This window comes from Podarcis vaucheri, assembly GCF_965113315.1.
Source record: "Podarcis vaucheri genome assembly, chromosome: 9".
NCBI lineage: Eukaryota > Metazoa > Chordata > Lepidosauria > Squamata > Lacertidae > Podarcis > Podarcis vaucheri.
The window spans coordinates 15,887,134-15,907,111 of NC_138767.1; the positions used below are offsets into that span (position 1 = coordinate 15,887,134).

General features: G+C 45.8%; 1 protein-coding gene across 6 annotated transcripts in view; it reads left to right on the plus strand.

Moving 5' to 3' along the window:
• Positions 1-19,978, plus strand: part of PTPN13 (protein tyrosine phosphatase non-receptor type 13) — a 172,333-nt gene that overhangs the window by 93,628 nt on the left and 58,727 nt on the right. For all 6 annotated transcript variants that reach the window (XM_082236237.1, XM_082236238.1, XM_082236240.1 and 3 more), the window contains 9 exons: positions 1,196-1,291; positions 2,378-2,474; positions 8,479-8,698; positions 10,256-10,330; positions 10,526-10,700; positions 12,357-12,510; positions 14,828-14,966; positions 17,233-17,385; positions 18,818-19,000. In XM_082236237.1, coding sequence (XP_082092363.1) covers positions 1,196-1,291; positions 2,378-2,474; positions 8,479-8,698; positions 10,256-10,330; positions 10,526-10,700; positions 12,357-12,510; positions 14,828-14,966; positions 17,233-17,385; positions 18,818-19,000 — 1,292 coding nt within the window. The remainder of the gene's footprint in view (positions 1-1,195; positions 1,292-2,377; positions 2,475-8,478; positions 8,699-10,255; positions 10,331-10,525; positions 10,701-12,356; positions 12,511-14,827; positions 14,967-17,232; positions 17,386-18,817; positions 19,001-19,978) is intronic.

Genomic DNA, 19,978 nt, shown 5'->3' on the forward strand with positions numbered 1-19,978 from the left:
CATTCTTTGTTTCCATACTACAAGCTTATTTCTACAACAGAAAAAAGTGTAAACCTATACGCCATTGTCAAGATTTACTTGAGCATAAAAGAGTCCTACTGGATCAGGCCCACATTCTGTTTCCTGTAATGGTCCACCAGAGGCCTATAGGTGCTCACAAGAAGGCCATTAGAACAATAGACCTATCTTAACTTGATTTGTTTTACTAGACCTTTTTACAGAAGGCCACTGAGAGTAAGTTTTCGATATTTACTGAAACAACACCTTATCTGTATTCTGTTAATAATCGTCATTGACTGCTTGATGGATATAGCAAATGCTTTCCTCTGAGTTCATGTCTCATCTTCTTCAGTCAATACATCAATTATAATTAATGACATTTGGGGCCTGCGTTGATGCTAACCATGGCAGAGCAATTTGGGAGCAGGCTGAAGGAGTTCATGCTTCCCCAGGCTCCACCCCTCTCAAGCTTGATTGTGGTTCTACAACAGGGGTAGTCAACCTAAGGCCCATGGGCCACAAGTGGCCCATGGGGGTCATTTAACTGGCCCACGAGCCACCCACTTGGCGAGTCCCTGTGCGCTGTGCTAAACCGGTGCAGCACGGCTCAGGGACCTGCTTCCGCGGTGCTGGAATTCACGTCTGTGCATGCTCAGATGCCAAAAATCGCATCTGTGCAGATTCCGGAAATCATGTTTGCACAGACGCCGGAAATCGCTGGAGTGAACCAGCCCAGGTGAGGTAAACCTTGCCGCCCCCTATTCTACATCATGTCTGACTTCTGCTAACTACCTTAAAGGGAATTCCCAAATTCTAGTACACATACCGTGTTTTTAAACTTAGTTTCTGAACTGGGGGAGCCTTAACCATGGCCAGAATAAATGCCATATCTTGAACAGGGGAGATTTAAAGAAAAAATTTGAGCATCGTCCAGTGACGACTTCTTTTTCATAATCCTGTTTACTCTGTTCTGGTAAATTGGATAAATTGGACTGCAGAATTAAGATAATGTTTTGCAGAACCGTTTGTGCCTCAACAGTTTTCTGTGACGACAAGTTCCACAACAGCACATCGATGGCCAGCATTTCCCCCCCACATCTTATAAAGCATGTGCAATAATCATATGATGTATAATGGGTGCCATATCTCTGTTGACTGTTCATACCCTTCTGTGTTTCTGCAAAAAATCTTTCAGAGCATGTGCAGAGATACAAATCGTACCACAGTGACATATACAGCACGGAAAGTGAGACCCCATCGTTCATTTCTTCAGAGGCAGATTTCAGGCAAGGTAAGAGCTATATGAAGGCCAAAAAATGGCGTGTAGTTGGGTTCTTCAACTAATGGGCTGTGACTTGAGCAAAAGCGTCACTGCTTTTATCACCAAAGGTGTCAACATCATATTTAGTGTGGAAGCTCCTTCCACCTCATTGCAAACCATTGATTTAATACTACAGTGGTACCTTGGGTTACATACGCTTCAGGTTACATACGCTTCAGGTTACAGACTCTGCTAACCCAGAAATAGTGCTTCAGGTTAAGAACTTTGCTTCAGGATAAGAACAGAAATCGTGCTCCGGTGGCGCAGCAGCAACAGGAGGTCCCATTAGCTAAAGTGTTGCTTCAGGTTAAGAACAGTTTCAGGTTAAGAACGGACCTCCGGAACAAATTAAGTTCTTAACCTGAGGTACCACTGTATTGTCTCTGTTCCTTCCACATCATTGGTTATGGGGAAAGTACTAGGTAGGCTGCACGGGGAAATAAACAGCAGAAAAAGAGAGAGAAGAAACAACTTGTTTATTGAGCAGTCGTTCTGATTTGCTTGCCCACAGTTGAGGTTTCACAATGTCTGCTCTTTGTTGAGAATTTCTGATTCGATGTGAAGAAGTTAAATGACAATGTGCTTTCCTCCTGATTTTTTTGTGCAGAGGTTATACATTATCCCATCAGTTGATGGTCATGCAACCCTTTTCAGTGAATCACTTTCTGAACTGCAAAAAACAACGGAGGGATATTTGTTGCAAAAGGGTGCTTTAATCTGCAATGCAAACTGGCTTTATTCCAGTTCAGCTGTCAAGGTTTTTCTGTTAATTGTAGCTTGATGACATTGAACGACCTGCTTAGGTCCTGTAGTTCCCTAAGCCCAAATGTTCCAAACCCAAAGGTAACCACATGGTAACCACAGCGTAATGGCAATCTCTTAAAAATATGACTGATGCCAGTTTCCAATATTACCATGCCTCTGTAGATGTAACATGGATGTACTACCTCCTTGAAAAGTGGACACCTTCATCCAGTGAAATTTTTGATGCTGCAGTAAGATTTCCTGCACAAACTTAAGGCATGTTTTTTGTCTTGTTTCTTTTTCATGTGCCAGTGAGAAGGTTTGAAGCATTGAGAGATGACTCCAGTGGCCCTTCCCCAGGAGCAGATGATCTGTCTTCATCAGGTCGAATACATGGACAAAGGCTGAGGTAAAAAAAAGCATGAGAGTCTTAAGAGTCTGCTGGATCAGGCAATGGCCCATGTAGTCAGCCATTTTGTTCTCACAGTGGCCGAGCAGAAGCTTGTGGTAAGTCCAGAAGCAGGAGGTAAGCACAATATCACCTTTCCTACTGCTGACTCTCAGCAGCTGGCATTTAGAGGCATAGACTTCCTTCAGTTGCCGATCAGAAGGTCGGCGGTTCGAATCCCCGCGACGGGGTGAGCTCCCGTTGTTCAGTCCCTGCTCCTGCCAACCTAGCAGTTCGAAAGCACATCAAAGTGCAAGTAGATAAATAGGTACCACTCCGGTGGGAAGGTAAACGGCGTTTCCGTGTGCTGCTCTGCTTCGCCAGAAGCGGCTTAGTCATGCTGGCCACGTGACCTGGAGGCTGTCTGCCGACAAACGGCGGCTCCCTCACCCTATAGAGCAAGATGAGCACGCAACTCCAGAGTCGTCCAAAACTGGACCGAATGGTCAGGGGTCCCTTTACCTTACTTCCTTCAGTAGTGAAGGTAGAACATAGCCATTGTGGTTAGTAGCCTTATTCTCCATGAATTTTCCTAATCCTCTTTTGAAGCCATCCGAGCCACATGTCATTGGATCATGTGGGAGCGAATGCCATAGTTTAAATATGTGTTGTATGAAGAAGTACTTCACTGTGAGAAGAATGGAGCAATCTTAAGTTTCAACAAAAAACCGTACAGAATCTCCAGGCCTAGTTCAGAAGTAATCACAGATAGTTTGGCCATGAGTAAGCAGTCACCTTCCTGCCCACACCCTCCTCTCTTGCACCCGGTTGTAGAGGGAAATTCCTGGTTTCTTAGTCTCCTGGTTTGTCATTTTGGTTTTGTAGGGAGAATGGGTGGATTTCCAATTCAGGTGAAGTTCACATAACTTCATTTGTAAGTCTGTTCCATCCCATTTCTGCACTAATACGTGGGTTTTTTTAAAAAATAAAAATACAATGGTATGAAAAGGAGTACTTTTTGTCACTGTATGTTTTTCTAAAACATACATTTTGGTACATTTTTTGACGTGAGAACTCTTATTGCAAAATTCAGAGAAGTGTGGGATCCAAGCAGTAGTCCAAGAGGTGCAGATTAGGGTTGGCTCACTTAAAAGTGCAGGCCAAACTAAACTCTCTCCCATCCTTCATGACAGGGTCTTGAACCTCACTTTTCTAGTTCGTTTATCATGGGTTACTGTGATTTAAGAGATCATGGAGTCTCTACCAAAGTCAAGCATGTGAGGAGGAGGTGGCTGGAGTGTATAGTTCAGAAGCTCATCGGCCTTTCAAACTCAAACCATGGTTTATTGAGTGACCTCATTATATCTGGACTAATGGGTCGCAGTCAACTAAGTTTCATTCAGCATAGATCCATTCAAATTAACGAACATGGCGACATTAGGTCCATGAATTACGGTGTGTTTATTCTGAGTAAAATTTAGATGAGCACCATCCATTTTGTCTTAGTGAATTTGAAATGGGTGAATTTCTTCCCTTGCCCAATGATTTATAGTCTGATATCCCAGCTTTGCCCAAACTTGGAACAGCTCAAGGTTTCATCTGTTTGAGGTAAACTTTGAGGCAGAATTATTTCTGACTAATTCCCCAAGAAACGTGTGGGCGTACGTGAACTTTTCTGCAACTGTTTAAATAAAAAAAATGGGGGGGTAAGAAACTTATCTTCCCACTTACAGGAAAGAAATATGTGTCTGGAAGTTTGTGAGCATGTAGGTGTTGCCTTGGGTCACCTCCCAGAAAAGTCAGAGGATGTGTAGGATTGGAGACACTAAAGCAAATGACCGAAGGTCATCACCTGAGTACACAAGGCTGCCATATACCAAGTCAGACCATTGGTCCATCTAGCTTAGTATTGTTTACAGCAGGGATATCCAACCTGCTGCCCTTCAAATACTGGCAGGAGCAATACTTTCAATTGGCAGTACAGGCTGGGGTTTTGACAGGTTGGAGATGCTGGGGGGTTGGACCTGGGACTTTCTGTATGCAGTGATCCTTTCCACTGCTTCATAGTGAAATCGGTCTCACTTGAAATCCATGTCAATCCATGTAGACGTCAGGAACCAGTCTTGCACTTGAGTCTTGAATTGGAAACTGGAGGGAGCCAAACTCCAGTGGCGGTAAAATCTTTGGCATGTGAGCATGCCAAATATATATATAATTTTTTGTAAATCTGAACATTTCACAAATACAGTGGTGCCTCTGGTTGCAAACGGGATCTTTTCCGGAGGCCCGTTCACAACCTGAAAAGAACGCAACCTGCGTCTGCGCACGCGCTGGTCGCAATTTGCTGCTTCTGCGCATGCGCGTGACCTCATTTTGCACGTATGCGCAAGTGGCGAAACCCAGAAGTAACCCATTCTGGTATTTCCGGGTTGCCACGGGATGCAACCTGAAAACGCTCAACCTGAAGCAAACATAACCATCCATATACCTCTTAACTTATTGGAGCTCAATTTATTAATGTGCTCATTTAAGAGGTGCTTGCTGTTGAGCATCATGCCTTGCACTGTCTTGGGCCAATATGCCAAGGGACATGTTTCCTTGGGATTCAACAAGTGAGCTGCTGTTCTTTTCCCTACTGAGTGCCTGTACTCAAGAAGAAGCACAGCAATGAATCCTTTTGAAGAGTGCAGTGGTTTACTGTCCCTGCAATAAATTGATTTGGGAGGAGGTAGAGGCAGGTGGTGACTGATGAAGCTATGTGAAACTATAAGAACTGCAGCTGGGACATAAATGATCGTCAGGGGCAAGGAGGACCACATTGTTGTCAATTTCAGTGCAGCGGGCATGGACATGGGCATTCCCTTAAGGATGATAGAGAGTCTGTCAAAACATGTTTTCTGATTCCTCCAGCATTGGGATCATTTTTCAGAGGAGAAACCATTTTAACATATTTATAATAATCTACCTGTTGAAATTTCAGTACCAACAAAAACAGCTTTTAAGTGAAGCTGTAATACTTTTTCTTTTTAAAGCAAGCTGCTACACCCTATTTTGTTGTAAAACAGCCCCACCCTTCTTTATCCACCCACAGGAAAAAGTCCTATTGACTGCAACCTTTCCTCCAGTTCTTAATCATTTCTTTGCCGTTCAAGTTCAGGATGACTACAACCCATGGCCAGTTCTGCCTTTTTTAAATGCCTTTGAGCATCTGAAATGACCCCCCCCCTTCCAGTGACAACCCTTTGAAGATATTATCACTATGCCTGGATTAGCTGCACCCCCTTACCTTAGTATATTTTTGAGGGAGTTCTCTGAACTGGAAGAAGTCTAGTTATAAGGCAGAGAAAATGAACAGAAACATTTGATACTTAAGCCAGTGTTTTTACTGCTGTCAGTCTAAAAAAATGTTTTGGGTTGTGTCTCTCTTCTTAGCGTCGGTCTGTTATGGGGCCAACCAGTGAGGGAAAGAAATAATGGATTCAGCACGCAGTAACTCTGTGTGGTTTAAGAGCTTCTGCTCAGAATATGCCTGTTCCACAAGCAGCAGGGCGGTTTTCAGCTCTGGTGGTTCCGTGTGATAACAGTGCTGTGGTGGGAGAGGCTGGACCTGTGAAACTTCTGTATTCTTCAGTGCTCCTAAAGGGGCAGAAGCATTCTTCCTCAGCCCCCTTGTGGGATATGGTCACTTCAGTTTTATTACGATAGGTTGAATGTTCTGCTTCACTCCTTCCTTGATCCTGGCTTCCCTCCATTCATCCTAACGCGCAGCAGTGCTTCTGCAAGTTCAGCAGGCGAGGCGTTGCTGCAGCTCTTACCTTCACCACAATCCCATTTTCCAGTTGACTGGTAATCCTACCAGCGCTAAGTTAATCAGTAATTCCTATGGTCTGACTTTCAGAGGTAGCATTATAAATTTAGGTCTGACCTTGAGACCATAGATGGTATTGTTACGGAAGAAAGTTGAAAGCGGGTTTTCTTTTTACAGTGGGTGTTTGTTCTTTATGCTGAGAGACCGCTTCATGCGTTACGAGATTCCTACACAGAAGGTATCTTGGTGTAATACAGTGGTACCCCGCAAGACGAACGCCTCGCAAGACGGAAAACCCGCTAGACGAAAGGGTTTTCCGTTTCGGAGGCGCTTCGCAAAACGAATTTCCCTATGGGCTTGCTTCGCAAGACGACAGCCCATAGGGAAATCTCAGGGACAGCGGGGAAGCGAAGCGTGTCTTCCCCACTGTCCTCGGACCTCCTCCCGCCGCCGGCTTCGGAACGATGCCGGGCGGGGGGGGAACGCCTCCTCCCGCCGCGCGGCATCGGAACGAAGCTCCGATGCCGGGCGGGGGAGGGGAACGCCTCCTCCCGCCGCGCGGCATCGGAACGAAGCTCCGATGCCGGGGGGGACACCTTCTCCCGCCACCCGGCATCGGATGGCTTTCCTGAAGACTTGGGGTGGGAAGAGGGTTTTCCTTCCCACCGCCAACATTCAGAATGCTGTTCTGAATGTTGGCGGTGGGGAGGAAAAACCCTCCTCCCACGCAAGCCCCGGGAACAGAGGGAAAGCGCTGCGCGCCTTCCCCTCTGTTCCCGTACCTGTCCTGAAGGCTTGCGGTGCGGAGAAAAGCCCTTCTCCGCACCGCCAGCCTGGCAAGCGGTTTCCCTAGGAACGCATTAATTGATTTTCAATGCATTCCTATGGGAAACCGTGCTTCGCAAGACGAAAAACTCGCAAGAAGAAAAAACTTGCGGAACAAATTAATTTCGTCTTGCGAGGCACCACTGTAATTTATATGCCGTCTGGGTGTAGTCATCTGTGATGATTTTATGCACTGACATATTGGTTAGCATGTTGGGCAAGGACCTATGAGAGACCAAGTTTCTAATCCCTTCTCAGCCATGAAACTCACTGGATGACCTTGGGCCAGCCACCATCTCTCAGACTAGCCTACCTCACAGGGTTGTTGTGAGGATAAAATAGGGAGGAAAAGAACCATGCACACCACCTTGGAGGAAACGAACAAGTTATTGACAAATGTGTCAGGAGCCACAGTTGGCCGCATGTGTCGTAGTTACTAAGGGTGGACGGATCAGTCCATTTCTACTCCATTTGAATTTTGCACGTTTACAAGTTCATCTCTCTGTGTTTTTGCATGCATGTGTGTGTTTTCCTGTATGGAAATGTATACAAAAGTTCATGTTTAAATATGTACTTACCTTTGTATTTATGATAAATATGTACATAAGATAAATACATATTGTGGATTCACAATTAAGTACAGTGGTACCTCAGGTTACATACGCTTCAGGTTACAGACTCCACCAACCCAGAAATAGTACCTCGGGTAAAGAACTTTGCTTCAGGATAAGAACAGAAATTGTGCTCCGGCTGCATGGCAGCAGCAGGAGGCCCCATTAGCTAAAGTGGTCTTCAGGTTAAGAACAGTTTCAGGTCGAGAACGGACCTCCGGAACGAATTAAGTACGTAACCAGAGGTACCACTGTATTCATTTTATCTCTGTGTTTAAAAACATACACATTTCTAAGCATTTTATCCTAAAATGTGCATTTTTAAAAACGCATCTTTGGTGCTGTATTTTAGAAGATTCAGGGCAAACAAAGTAAAGCATTTCTTCAAACAGCGCATCATTAAATTATGGGATTTGCTACTGCAAAAAGTCATGGTGGCCACCAACTTGGATGGCTTTCAAAGAGCATTAGACAAATTCATGGAGGATAAAACTTTTCAGTGGCTACCAGCCCTCATGGCTGTGTCCTGCCTCCAGTAATGGAGCCGATATGCCTCTGAATGCCTGTTGTTAGGAATCACAAGTAGGGAGAGTGCTGTTGCTTTCAGGTCCTACGTACAGGCTTCCCATGGGCTTCTGGTTGGCCACTGGGAGACCAGGATGCTGGGCTGAATGAGCCTTTGGCCTGATCAAGCTGTTCTTATGTTCCTAGCATGCCTGATGAGTGTGTTTCTTCGTGGCCAGTCAACTTTCCTCCCCCACTTCTTCTTCCTCATCAATAGACAGTACGAAGTGCCACTTGAAGGCAACCTGGTGAGCCAAGAAGTAATGCTAAAGCGCCAAGAGGAGGAGATGATGCAGCTGCAGGCAAAAATGGCCCTCCGTCAGTCTCGACTAAGTCTCTACCCTGGAGAAGTGGTGAGGTCGCCGGTGCTTGACATGACAAGGGACCCCCTGAGAGAAATGGCATTGGAAACAGCCATGACCCAAAGGAAACTAAGGGTAATGTTTAGGCATCTGTACTGTTGAGGGAACATCAGACGCATAAGTCACTGTTTTGTTTTAATTTTTGTTTTAATAAATTTAGATTTAAATTTTGATTTTGTTTTAATTAATTTTAATTTTTGTTTTAATTTTGTTTCTATCTTGTATTTAATACTGTGCACTGCCCTGAGATCTTATGATGAAGGGCAGTATGTAAACATAATTCATAATAATAATAGGTGCTACAGAGTACCAGAATTTCTCCTCCTGCTTTGTCCAAAATGCACCCACAGAGACTTCCATTTCACCACTTGTTTTGACTTCAGGTTGAGCGACAAAGTGATTGATTGTTTGTTTGCATGGACAGCAGCTCAATGGCCGTTTTCAGTAATCATGTCTCCAATGCTCATGCTTATACTCTCTCCATTCTTTGAATTAAATGTGTTTGTATAAGTGCTTCACATTTAAGAGAACATACGCTTCTTTAAAAAAATGTGTTGGTGGTTGGTGACCTTATGTTCTCTTAAAGTTTGTCTGTAAAAAAAATCTCATTCATACAGGCATTCCTTAGATTCTTACTGGGAGGCCTGCATGTCCCAACAGCAATGGAGGTGATTAAGCAAATGGGTTGGGACTACCGTGTCTGGTTTTTTGACACCGGCGTGTTGAGAAATGGGGAGAGCCATTTAGTCAGTGTTTTCCTAGAATGTCTCCAGGCTGCCTACCGCCTGTTGCGGCTGTTGATTCAAGTGCCTTCCAAGGCAACCCGTGAGACAATGCAAAGGATCCTGAGAGCACAGTCTAAATGACTTCCTGGTATATTAGATGCATGACTGCATATGGTTTTCAAGCCTCGATTCCCCCCCCCCTCCAAAAAAAAAAAACACCTTACCAGTAATTCCACAATTAGGAGATCCGTAATGACAGACAAGCTTACCTGAAATACAACTTGCCTGCTCCTATTATTTACTTATTTATTGACTGCCTGCCCTTTACCCTGAGGTCCCAGGGCGGGTTAGAGCATTAAAACGCAACTTTAAAAAACAATGTAAAGCAATGTAAAACTTACTACTGATACTCCACCATAAAGGGCGGAGCATTGGTTGTGTTCCAAGGATGTACTGCTAAGTTTGCACAGAGTGGTGGTGAGCACGAAAAGCCTGGGCAGTGCTGTGTGTGAACTGAGCAGTACACCTTACATCGTGCCTTGGAGTCCTCTGCAATGCCCAGGCTTTCCATGGCAGACAACCCAATGGAATCCTCTGCCTGGGTTTTACATGGCAGACAGGTCAATGTGAAAATGCTTCCTCGAAGGTAGTTGGCTTGAAACGCCACTGGGATGTTAAGGTAGCTCAGCCAGGCTGTCGGTTCTCTACATAAGCATTTGTGGCAACTTGGAAACAAACAGAAAGCTTTGTCAGATACATAAAGTGTTATTCTTAAATTTGCAATCCCCACATATTTCCAAATAGCTGCTGGTATCTCTGCTCCCAAGTCTTTAGTTTTGCATTGTTAATGCCTCTTTTTTATTTAAAAAAAATACAATTTACTAATAATAAATTCTGTGTTTTGTAGAATTTCTTTGGTCCTGAGTTTGTGAAAACTACTGTTGATCCATTCACCTCCTTGGACCTGCCAAAGTCAATCTTGGTAAGTTAAAAACAAAAATAACACTTAACTATATTGGCATATTTGTTTATTTATTTAACTAATGTGTAGAAACCCTTTAAACCAGAAGCCAATTCACCAAAACATGTTGAATTGCTTAGTCTCCCGTAAAATGCCCTCCTCTATTTTGGCACCCAAGAATAAACAGTCCTTTGCAATTTGTTTCATGAAACACAGAACAAGAAAGGGAAGAATGAAGACAATCGCCGAAAAGTAAATGTTATGCTTTTAAGTGGGCAGAGGCTGGAGCTGACTTGCGACACCAAGACAGTATGCAAAGACGTGTTTGATATGGTAGTGGCCCATATTGGCTTAGTGGAGCATCATTTGTTTGGCTTAGCCACTTTAAAAGGTAAGGGCATTGTTTCACTAAGGGGGAGGGCATGTAACACGTGTGTGCACTCATCACTTGATGACAGCAGCAGCAAGTGGTGACTTGCATGTGCGAGTGAGCAACCACAGACCAATAATCACAAATGGAATTTCCGTATCATCTCAGAGCCATACTACACATTATAAAGTACATGAGTAAGAGCATCTTAACATAGCTGTCAACTTTTCCCTTTTCTTCCGAGGAATCCTATTCGGAATAAGGAAATTTCCCTTTTAAAAAGGGAAACATTGACAGCTATGCATCTTAAAGGTAAAGGGACCCCTGACCGTTAGGTCCAGTTGCGGTCGACTCTGGGGTTGTGGCGCTCATCTCGCTTTATTTTTGAGGGAGCCGGCGTGCAGCTTCCGGGTCATGTGGCCAGCATGACGAAGCTGCTTTTGGCAAACCAGAGCAGCGCACGGAAACGCCGTTTACCTTCCCGCCAGAGTGGTACCTATTTATCTACTTGCACTTTGACGTGCTTTTGAACTGCTAGGTTGGCAGGAGCAGGGACCGAGCAACGGGAGCTCACCCCGTCGCGAGAGATTCGAACCGCCAACCTTCTGATCGGCAAGCCCTAGGCTCTGTGGTTTAACCCACAGCACCACCCGCGTCCCCTAAGAGCATCTTAGCCTCCCCCTAAAACAGTGGTTTTCAACCAGTGTGCTGTGGGACCCTGGGGTACCTTGAATGATGGTCAGGGGTGCCATGGACAACACTGGCCTCTGTCCCTCTTCCCTTCCCTCCCTCCTCTGATGCCCTCTCATGTCTCTGCCTCCCAAAGGCTTGCACAGCTGTTTATTGCAGCAGCCCTGGCTACAAACTCTCCAGGTGAATGGCACCTCTTTTGGGGGCTGTGTAGCTCAAGAGATTAGGGACGGCAGCAGCAGCTGCTGCTGCCCAGAAGACTCGCAAGGAGAGGGGAGAGGAGGCTGGGGGAACACTCCACAATGGAGGGTGTTCGAAAATGGGTGAGGCTGCCAGCTCTGCAGGCAAGGGGTGACATAATTGGACTCCTGAGCCCCAGGGGGGTGCCTCAGAAAGAGTGGAATTGGTTAAGGGAGCCATGGACTCAAAAAGGATGAAAATCTCTACTCTAAAAGATTTCAGTAACAGCCACTGATCTCAATTGAGACCATAGTGCAAAGGCAGGGACTAATTTCCTCCTGCACAATTTTTTCTGATACAGCTCAAGCCATGTGCTGATGTTACCAAGACAAACAGGTTCAGGGGGGACAATTTCTGTAAGGTGTGATGCCACAAGTAAAAATTTTCCCAGATGATCTAGGTCAAGGGTGGAGAACCTCCAACCCCCAAAAGACAGTCTAAGCCTGCCAGAGGATCCAGTTTGGCCTCTTGAAGCCTTTCCCCCCACACCACGCCCACCTGTCAATCAGCTGATAGTGATGATAGCTGATAGACGGGAGGGCAGAGTTCAATTCTGAATGGGCTGCGGGTGAACACAGATGAACACAGCCCAAAGAAAGCCTGAAAAATGCAGGCTTCATTTATATATTTTACTCAATGACCAATCGGAAATTGAGTAAACCCAACGCGAGTTCTGTAAAAGGAACAACTGCCAGTGAAAATAATTCCTTATTAATTATTTTGGGGTTTCCTCTTTTTTTATGACAGACAATGAGTTTTTCTTCATCGACCCCGAGTTGAAACTGACTAAAATAGCTCCTGAAGGCTGGAAAGAAGAACCAAAGAAAAAGAGCAAGAACGCAATCAACTTCACTTTGTTCTTCCGCATTAAGTTCTTTGTGGATGATATTAGCTTGATACAGTGAGTATGACCCACACTGCTATGCATGCATTCTCCTGAGGGATCCAATGTGCTTCTAAGTGCATCTGCTCTCCCTGAAAACCTTGCACCCCTTGCCCAGGCAAACCATGGTTTCCTGTTACATCCAAACCACCCTCCAAATCAAGAATTGAAAATCGGTTTCAGATCTTGTGTTGTGTTTAATAGGATCCAAAATGCAGCAGTCTGATTGGTCCTAGAACAATAGGATCCAAAATGCAGCAGTCTGGTCCTAGAACAATAGGATCCAAAATGCAGCAGTCTGATTGGTCCTAGAACAATGCAACAGTATGATTGGTCCGCAGGAGCCACCCAATCCAGCTCCAGGTGGAAGTGAATCCACAACCTGATTGGCCTACAGGAGAATCTCGGAATTAGCCAATCACGTGGGGCCCATTGTGTAAATAATGTATATAAAGCAGATATTGTGGAGGAACTTCCATTCCTCCTCACCACTATGAGCTGAATAAAGAGCATGAAATCCACTCTCGACTCCGAGTATATTTCATCTTGATTTGCCATTCTGGCTTGGAGGTCAAACATGAAGGCTGGAGAAACTCTTTTCAGCCTCCCACTGGTGAGCAGGGCCAGAGGCAAAAACGGGCAGAACAACTTCTATTTTGTTCCTTTCCCTTAGAAACAATAATGTTTGATGTACAATGGCTTGGCTACAAATTATAATAATTATAACATTGATTTAAATCTTGAGAATGTTTTCAGATCTTAAATTTCCTACAGTAGGCTGGTTTCTGCACACCCCTCTCTATCCTCCCATCAAAATAGGCAAGAGAGGTTGTCAGAGTCCTAGGGCACATTTCAGCTGCGCAAAAATACTCAGGATTCAATGCTAGGGGTGTGGCTTGGGGAGAGTTTTGAGGGCCGTATAGCGAGGCCTGGAGGGCCACACTTGCCCCCCCCCCAAGGCCTGAGGTTCCTTATGCCTGCCATGCCACCAGCCATAATTTGCTGCTGTGCTTTGCCCAAACATGGAAGTGGTAAAGTGAGCTCACAAAGAGATGGCATGAACACAAAATTTGTTCCCAGTCCTCACAAGTTGTGGCTTGGAAGTTTGGAAGCATTATGTGTGAGTTCAGCCTACATTTTTGATGATGGGAAGCCTGGTTGGGTAACCCGACTGATATGTCTTAAGCAGGTGGTTAAGATGCTTTCATTCCAACAAATGTTCAGTGCAGGGATGGGGCACCTTAGGTACTGAGGCTGAATGTGGCCCTTGAGACCCTTCTGTCTGGCCCTCGGAACTCTCCCAAAGCAACACACCCTCTTCTCTCCAAGCCACCACTCTCCAGCCCTGTTTCATTACCTTCCTTGAGTGCTTTTGTCAGGCTAGGGTCAGGCAGCCTTGAATTCTCGCTTCCCTGGATGGAAGATAGAGGCTGTGTGCATAGATTAACACTGATGTGCCATGCACTCTTGCTTCTGGCAAGCGGCCCCCAGAAGGTTACCTAGAAAGGAATGGAGCCCTCAAACTGGAAAAGCAGCCCCATCCATGTTCAATGCATTTTAACACTGCCTGTTGCAGATCTGGGTTTTTAGAAATGCACTCTTGTTTGAACTGCAATGAGATTTTTAATCATCGGTGGTGGATGAGGTGTCCTCTTTAGAACCAAAAGGCAGTGTAAAAGTGTTCTTATAAATAAATACAGTATTGTTACTGTACAGTTCAGGGAAGTTTTTAGTGTGTGATATTGTGTTGTGCTTTTACTGTTTTTTGTTGGGAGCCGCCCAGGTAGGCGGCATAATAATAATAATAATAATAATAATAATAATAATAATGATGATGATGATGATGTCATCAGAATGGAGCCTTACAGAGAAGACTGTGCGTTGATCAGCATACACTGATCTCCACACGTAAAACAAATTCAAGCACAGACATCTAACCAAAAAACCCCCACCCCATTCTTCTTCCATACACACTTTTCCTTTTGGCGATCTTGGGACCCCTTTTTTGGCTGAAAGGGGGTATGCAAATAAATTCTAACAGTGTGTGATATTGGTGGAATCTTCTCTCATCTCTTAACCATCTTCCATGCACATCTCTCTGGCTGTGTTCTATGAACTTGGTTACGCTAAAGTTACCAGACATCCCCATTTCCTGGGGACAAGTCCCCGGATTTACTAATCAGTCCCCTGACAAAATCCATCTATTTAGTAGGAAGTTGAAAAGTGTCCCCGGATTCGTTGAAAAAAAACTGGTAACGTTAGGTTACGTTCTAAAATGTGGGTTAGAGAAAGGACTGTGCTCAAGTGCCCCTTCTCCTTTTTCTTCTTCCACTAGGCATACTTTGACGTGCCATCAGTATTACCTGCAGTTAAGGAAAGATATCCTGGAGGAGAAGATGCACTGTGATGAGGAGACAGCCTTGCTGCTGGCCTCGTTGGCCCTCCAGGCAGAATATGGAGATTACCAGGCTGAAGTAAGGATCATCTTTCATTTGTGAGCAGCCTCCTGGTTCTGTTTTGCAGCTCTTGAGCCTGCTGTGTAGATCGATGCATCTCAGTTGTTTTAGAATCTAGAAAGCTATATAAATGCAGATTTTTACTCGTTCGGTTGATGGGCTGTTTTGAAGTGCAGGGGGAAGAACGCAAACAAGCTTTCGGGAATGAACCGTATGTTAGCCATAGAACTGAGGATTAGCAGCTAGAAAGTAGAGCTGGTCCGCATTAGCACCTGTGCTGAACCATGGTTTGGTTGCAAGGGTGGCTAGCCTGCTGGCCGCATCCATTCTGTCAAGCATACAGAAGGGACCTGCCGCGGTTGGCATCCCATCTGTTTAGGGAGACAATGGAAGACTGCACCCAGGTGGAAGTCAAACTGTTGGAGAGTTACAGTGGCTGTAGAGACCAATAAAGGAGAGACCTCTTTTGTTGCGGCTGGGGCAGATGAAGGCATCCGGTTTTGCTGATGCAGAGACATCATGGCATTTTTTTCTCTCCGCACTCCTTCCAGCGGTCATTCCTCCTCTGGTCACTGCTGTAGATACGCAACCTGACTTTCTGAGCACAATTCAAAGTGTTGGTGCTGACATTTAAAGCCCTAAACGGCCTCGGTCCAGTATACCTGAAGGAGCATCTCCACCCCCATCATTCTGCCCGGACACTGAGGTCCAGCACTGAGGGCCTTCTGGTGGTTCCCTCGCTGCGAGAAGCCAGGTTACAGGGTACCAGGCAGAGGGCCTTCTCGGTAGTGGCACCCGCCCTGTGGACTGCCCTCCCACCAGATGCCAAAGTAAAAAACAACTACCAGACTTTTAGAAGACATCTAAAGGCAGCCCTGTTTAGGGAAGCTTTTAATGTTTAATAGATTATTGAATTTTAATATTCTGTTGAAAGCTGCCCAGAGTGGCTAGGGAAAGCCAGCCAGATGGGCGGGGTATAAATAATAAATTGTTATTATTATTAATGACTTTCTGTCTCCGGGCACTATGGTCGTCTGCAAGGGACTCCCACATGGCGGGTTTGATGTTGCCAGCCTTCATGTCACATTAACAGACATCCTTGTGAGGCAGAGTTGGTCCGCCAGTAGGAAGCCAGCTCCCCATAGATCACATCCTTGGAGATCCTGCTGCCATCTTCCATTCTGCGAAAGCGACCCACCAACCGGGAGATAAAATCCCTGTTGTTTTGGAAGCAATGATCTTTAAGGTTTGCATGCAAATTGGGGCCCAGTGTCTTCTCCATTCAAGGCCTTGTAAGTCAAAATGATCCAATTCTTTTGGGTCTTTAATTCAGTGCTAAAGGCACTGTTGATGTCACAGGAGGACAAACTTGAGGCCAGATCCAACTACTAGGACTACCATTTTGCAAATCAGATGTCGCTGACAGGATGGTTGGGAGGCAAGCCCAGAGCAGGTGTACGTGTGGAAACACAACATGCCATTTGAGGGTGGTCGATTATGCTGTATCTCCAAACCAGGATCGAACAAGTCCATCACCTCTTGTGCTCAGGCACAGCTGGGTTGGACGATTCTGCTGCTAGAGGAAGTACAGTGGTCAATCTCTTCTATTTAGGAGCATCCAGTTATTTGGCATTCTTATTTCTTGTGGCCCACTAGCAGTTCTCTCACTTTGCAGTGGCATATCTTGTCTTTCAGTTTAAACCAGGCTTCCTCAACCTCAGCCCTCCAGGTGTTTTTGGCCTACAACTCCCATGATCCCTAGCGAGGTGGACCAGTGGTCAGGGATGATGGGTACTGTAGTCTCAAAACATCTGGAGGGCCACGTTTGAGGAAGCCTGGTTTAAAGGTAACTTCAATATGTCATCTTCACATAGGTCTTGAGCCAAGGGCAAGGAACCCTTATCTCTCCAGGGGTTGCCGAACTCTACAACTCCCATGCTTGCTGGGGCTGATGGGAGTTGTAGTTCAACAGCCTTTGGAAGGCCAACGTTTCCCTGCACCTGGTCTTGGGTCTTCTGAGGGTCAAGGTGTGCATGAGGGTCAAGGGGGTTACATTTGCCACATTCTTCCCAGCTGGATTCTGTGCTTCTCGGTCAATGTTTTTATGAATAGGATCGCTGCTAGCAACTAGGGAGGTGTGTCACAGCGTTCCTCATCATCCACACCTCTGCTATTCTGGCGTTACCAGGGTAGCACATCATCCAGCCTGCAGCCAGGTTGGGTCGTGCCTGTGGATCCATACCTTGCCCTTATGCTTTTTCTTTCTTTCCCTCTTTTTCTGTAGGTGCATGGCCTATCCTATTTCAGAACGGAACACTATTTACCAGCTAGAGTGCTGGAAAATCTGGACCTGTCTAATGTGAAAGAAGAATTGCCAAAACTGCATAGCAACTACGCAGGTGCTTCTGAAAAAGAGGCAGAACTTGAATTTCTGAAGGTTAGTATGGGAAGTCAAGCGTGGAGCCCACCATACTTGTTTTCGTTAGAGGTTTCCAAGCAGATGAAACCCAAGTGGTGAAAAGAAGAGTATGTAATGAGGTTGGGGAGCCTCAGGCTCTGAGAGCTCAGTGTGGCCCCCAGCTCTTTCTGTCTGGCCCTTAGAATACTCCCCATAGGTAAAGGGACCCCTGACCATTAGGTCCAGTCGTGACTGACTCTGGGGTTGCGGCGCTCATCTCGCTTTATTGGCCGAGGGAGCTGGCGTACAGCTTCTAAGTCATATGGCCAGCATGACTAAGCCGCTTCTGGCGAACCAGAGCAGTGGACAGAAACGCCATTTACCTTCCCGCCGGAGTGGTACCTATTTATCTACTTGTACTTTGAAATGCTTTCGAACTGCTAGGTGGGCAGGAGCAGGGACTGAGCAATGGGAGCTCACCCCGTTGCAGGGATTCGAACCGCCGACCTACTGAGCACATAGCACACCCTATACTTGTCCTGTTCTTCGCCTTCCTTAATTTGCTTTTGAGTGACTGGAACATGTGTCCCTGAGTGGTGCCAGTGCCTTTTGCACCTGGATGGAAAGAGGTGCGCATATAAACCTCTGGCTTTTGTTTAGCAGAAACGCAGCCTGCTGTACAAGGGTAAGGGTCACAACTGTTGCTCCGCCCACTTTTGCCTCTGGTCCTGCCCACAACTGGCATGTGGCCCCTGGAAGATTGCCCATGAGACAATCTGGCCCTCAGGCTGGAAAAGGTTAAACACTCCTGAAGTATAGGAAAGCCACATCATATGTTTTGGAAAATCCTTTCTGATTTTTGGTGACGTCTTACACATAGATTGCAGCTGGCCACAGGTAGCCATAGCAATTACTTTTCAGAGTAACAGCCAAGAAATAAGATGTGTTTAAAATATGTGTTTATTGATCTATTTAAAGTGATTTGTTGCAGATTCAATATGCATTCATTGGTGTAGAACTAAAGTCACACACACATACATACAGTTTTGTTATTGAACATAATTAATGTACAGTGGTACCTCAGGTTAAGTACTTAATTCGTTCCAGAGGTCCGTACTTAACCTGAAACTGTTCTTAACCTGAAGCACCACTTTAGCTAATGGGGCCTCCCACTGCTGCCGCACGATTTCTGTTCTCATCCTGGAGCAAACTTTTTAACCCGAGGTACTATTTCTGGGTTAGCGGAGTCTGTAACCTGAAGCGTATGTAACCTGAGGTACCACTGTACAGTGTTGTATGTTCACTTTTGTTTTTATGTGAAATAAGTAATGAAAACAGGGTGAATCTGATTGTAAGGCCACATTTTCTTCTTTTGAACTCTACAATATCATTTTTACACTCGTCAATGTCCTCAAATTAACTTTTCTCACAAACATTTCTCTCTTTCTGTGCCTCCTTTCTCGTTGTGTAGATTTGCCAAAGGCTGACAGAATACGGCGTTCATTTCCACCGTGTGTTGCCAGAGAAAAAATCTCAGACTGGGATTTTGCTGGGAGTTTGCCCCAAAGGAGTTCTCATTTTTGAGGTCCACAATGGAGCCCGCACACCTGTCCTCCGCTTCCCGTGGAGAGAAACAAAAAAAATATCCTTCAGCGTACGTTGGTAACATTTCCTCTTCCCACCACCACCACCACCACCAGTACAATCACAGACTGGACAACTCCATGCCTGCTCACACACCCACAAAACTCCAGTTACCGTATTGTCGTGAATATAAGACGCACCCACAAATAAGCTGCACCTTTAAAATTGAAGGAGGGAAAAGAAATAAATACAATACCTGGGCTGCTTCCGGGGGGCGGGTTGCACTGCTTTGCTGGCGGCCTTCCCCCTCTTTCTGGCAGCTCAAGGGAGGCTTGGGAGTGGCAAGCCGGCTGCGCACTGCTGCCACATGCCCCTGGGCTGCTCTGGGGGGGGCCACTGGCAAAGCGGCCTTGCTCCCCCCCCAAGAGAACAGCCCGGGAGTGTGGGGCAATGGCGCGCAGCCCCCCTGCTGCTCCCAGCCCTCCCCAGAGCTGTTGGGAGGGAAAGGGAAGGTCTCAAATATAAGCCGCACTTTTAACTTTTCGCTGTCAGAATTTGGAGGAAAAGTATGGCTTACATTCAGGCCAATACGGTATCTACAGTGTCCACATGACAGCATGCCAGAAGGGAACAAGAGGAAGATACCATGTGCTCCATAGTGTGTGGCAAATAGTTTAGTAATAAAAGCTAGATGAGCAGCAAGCCAGGCCGTATCATGCTAGAGAAGTTGAGGGTATTTGCTAGCTGATCCGTCACTGTGCTGTTGGAGGCATCTCATCCACTGAAGACCGATAATGGAGTAGGAGGAACCTTACGGTACAGTCCTTCTGAGACTGTACCACTTCAGAATGCAAATGGGGGGGGGGGGTTTGCATGCATAATTGCTTCCTTTCCGCCACTGCCAAAATTCTTCATGATAGGCATTTAGACTGACCTTTCTCTCCCCGTTAAGCTACCATTCTATATGCAGGGAAGCTTTTCCCTTTTTCTTTTAACAGGAGCTCTCAGACATACAGGGCCCCCCCCCTCTGTATTCTGAGGTGGCGGA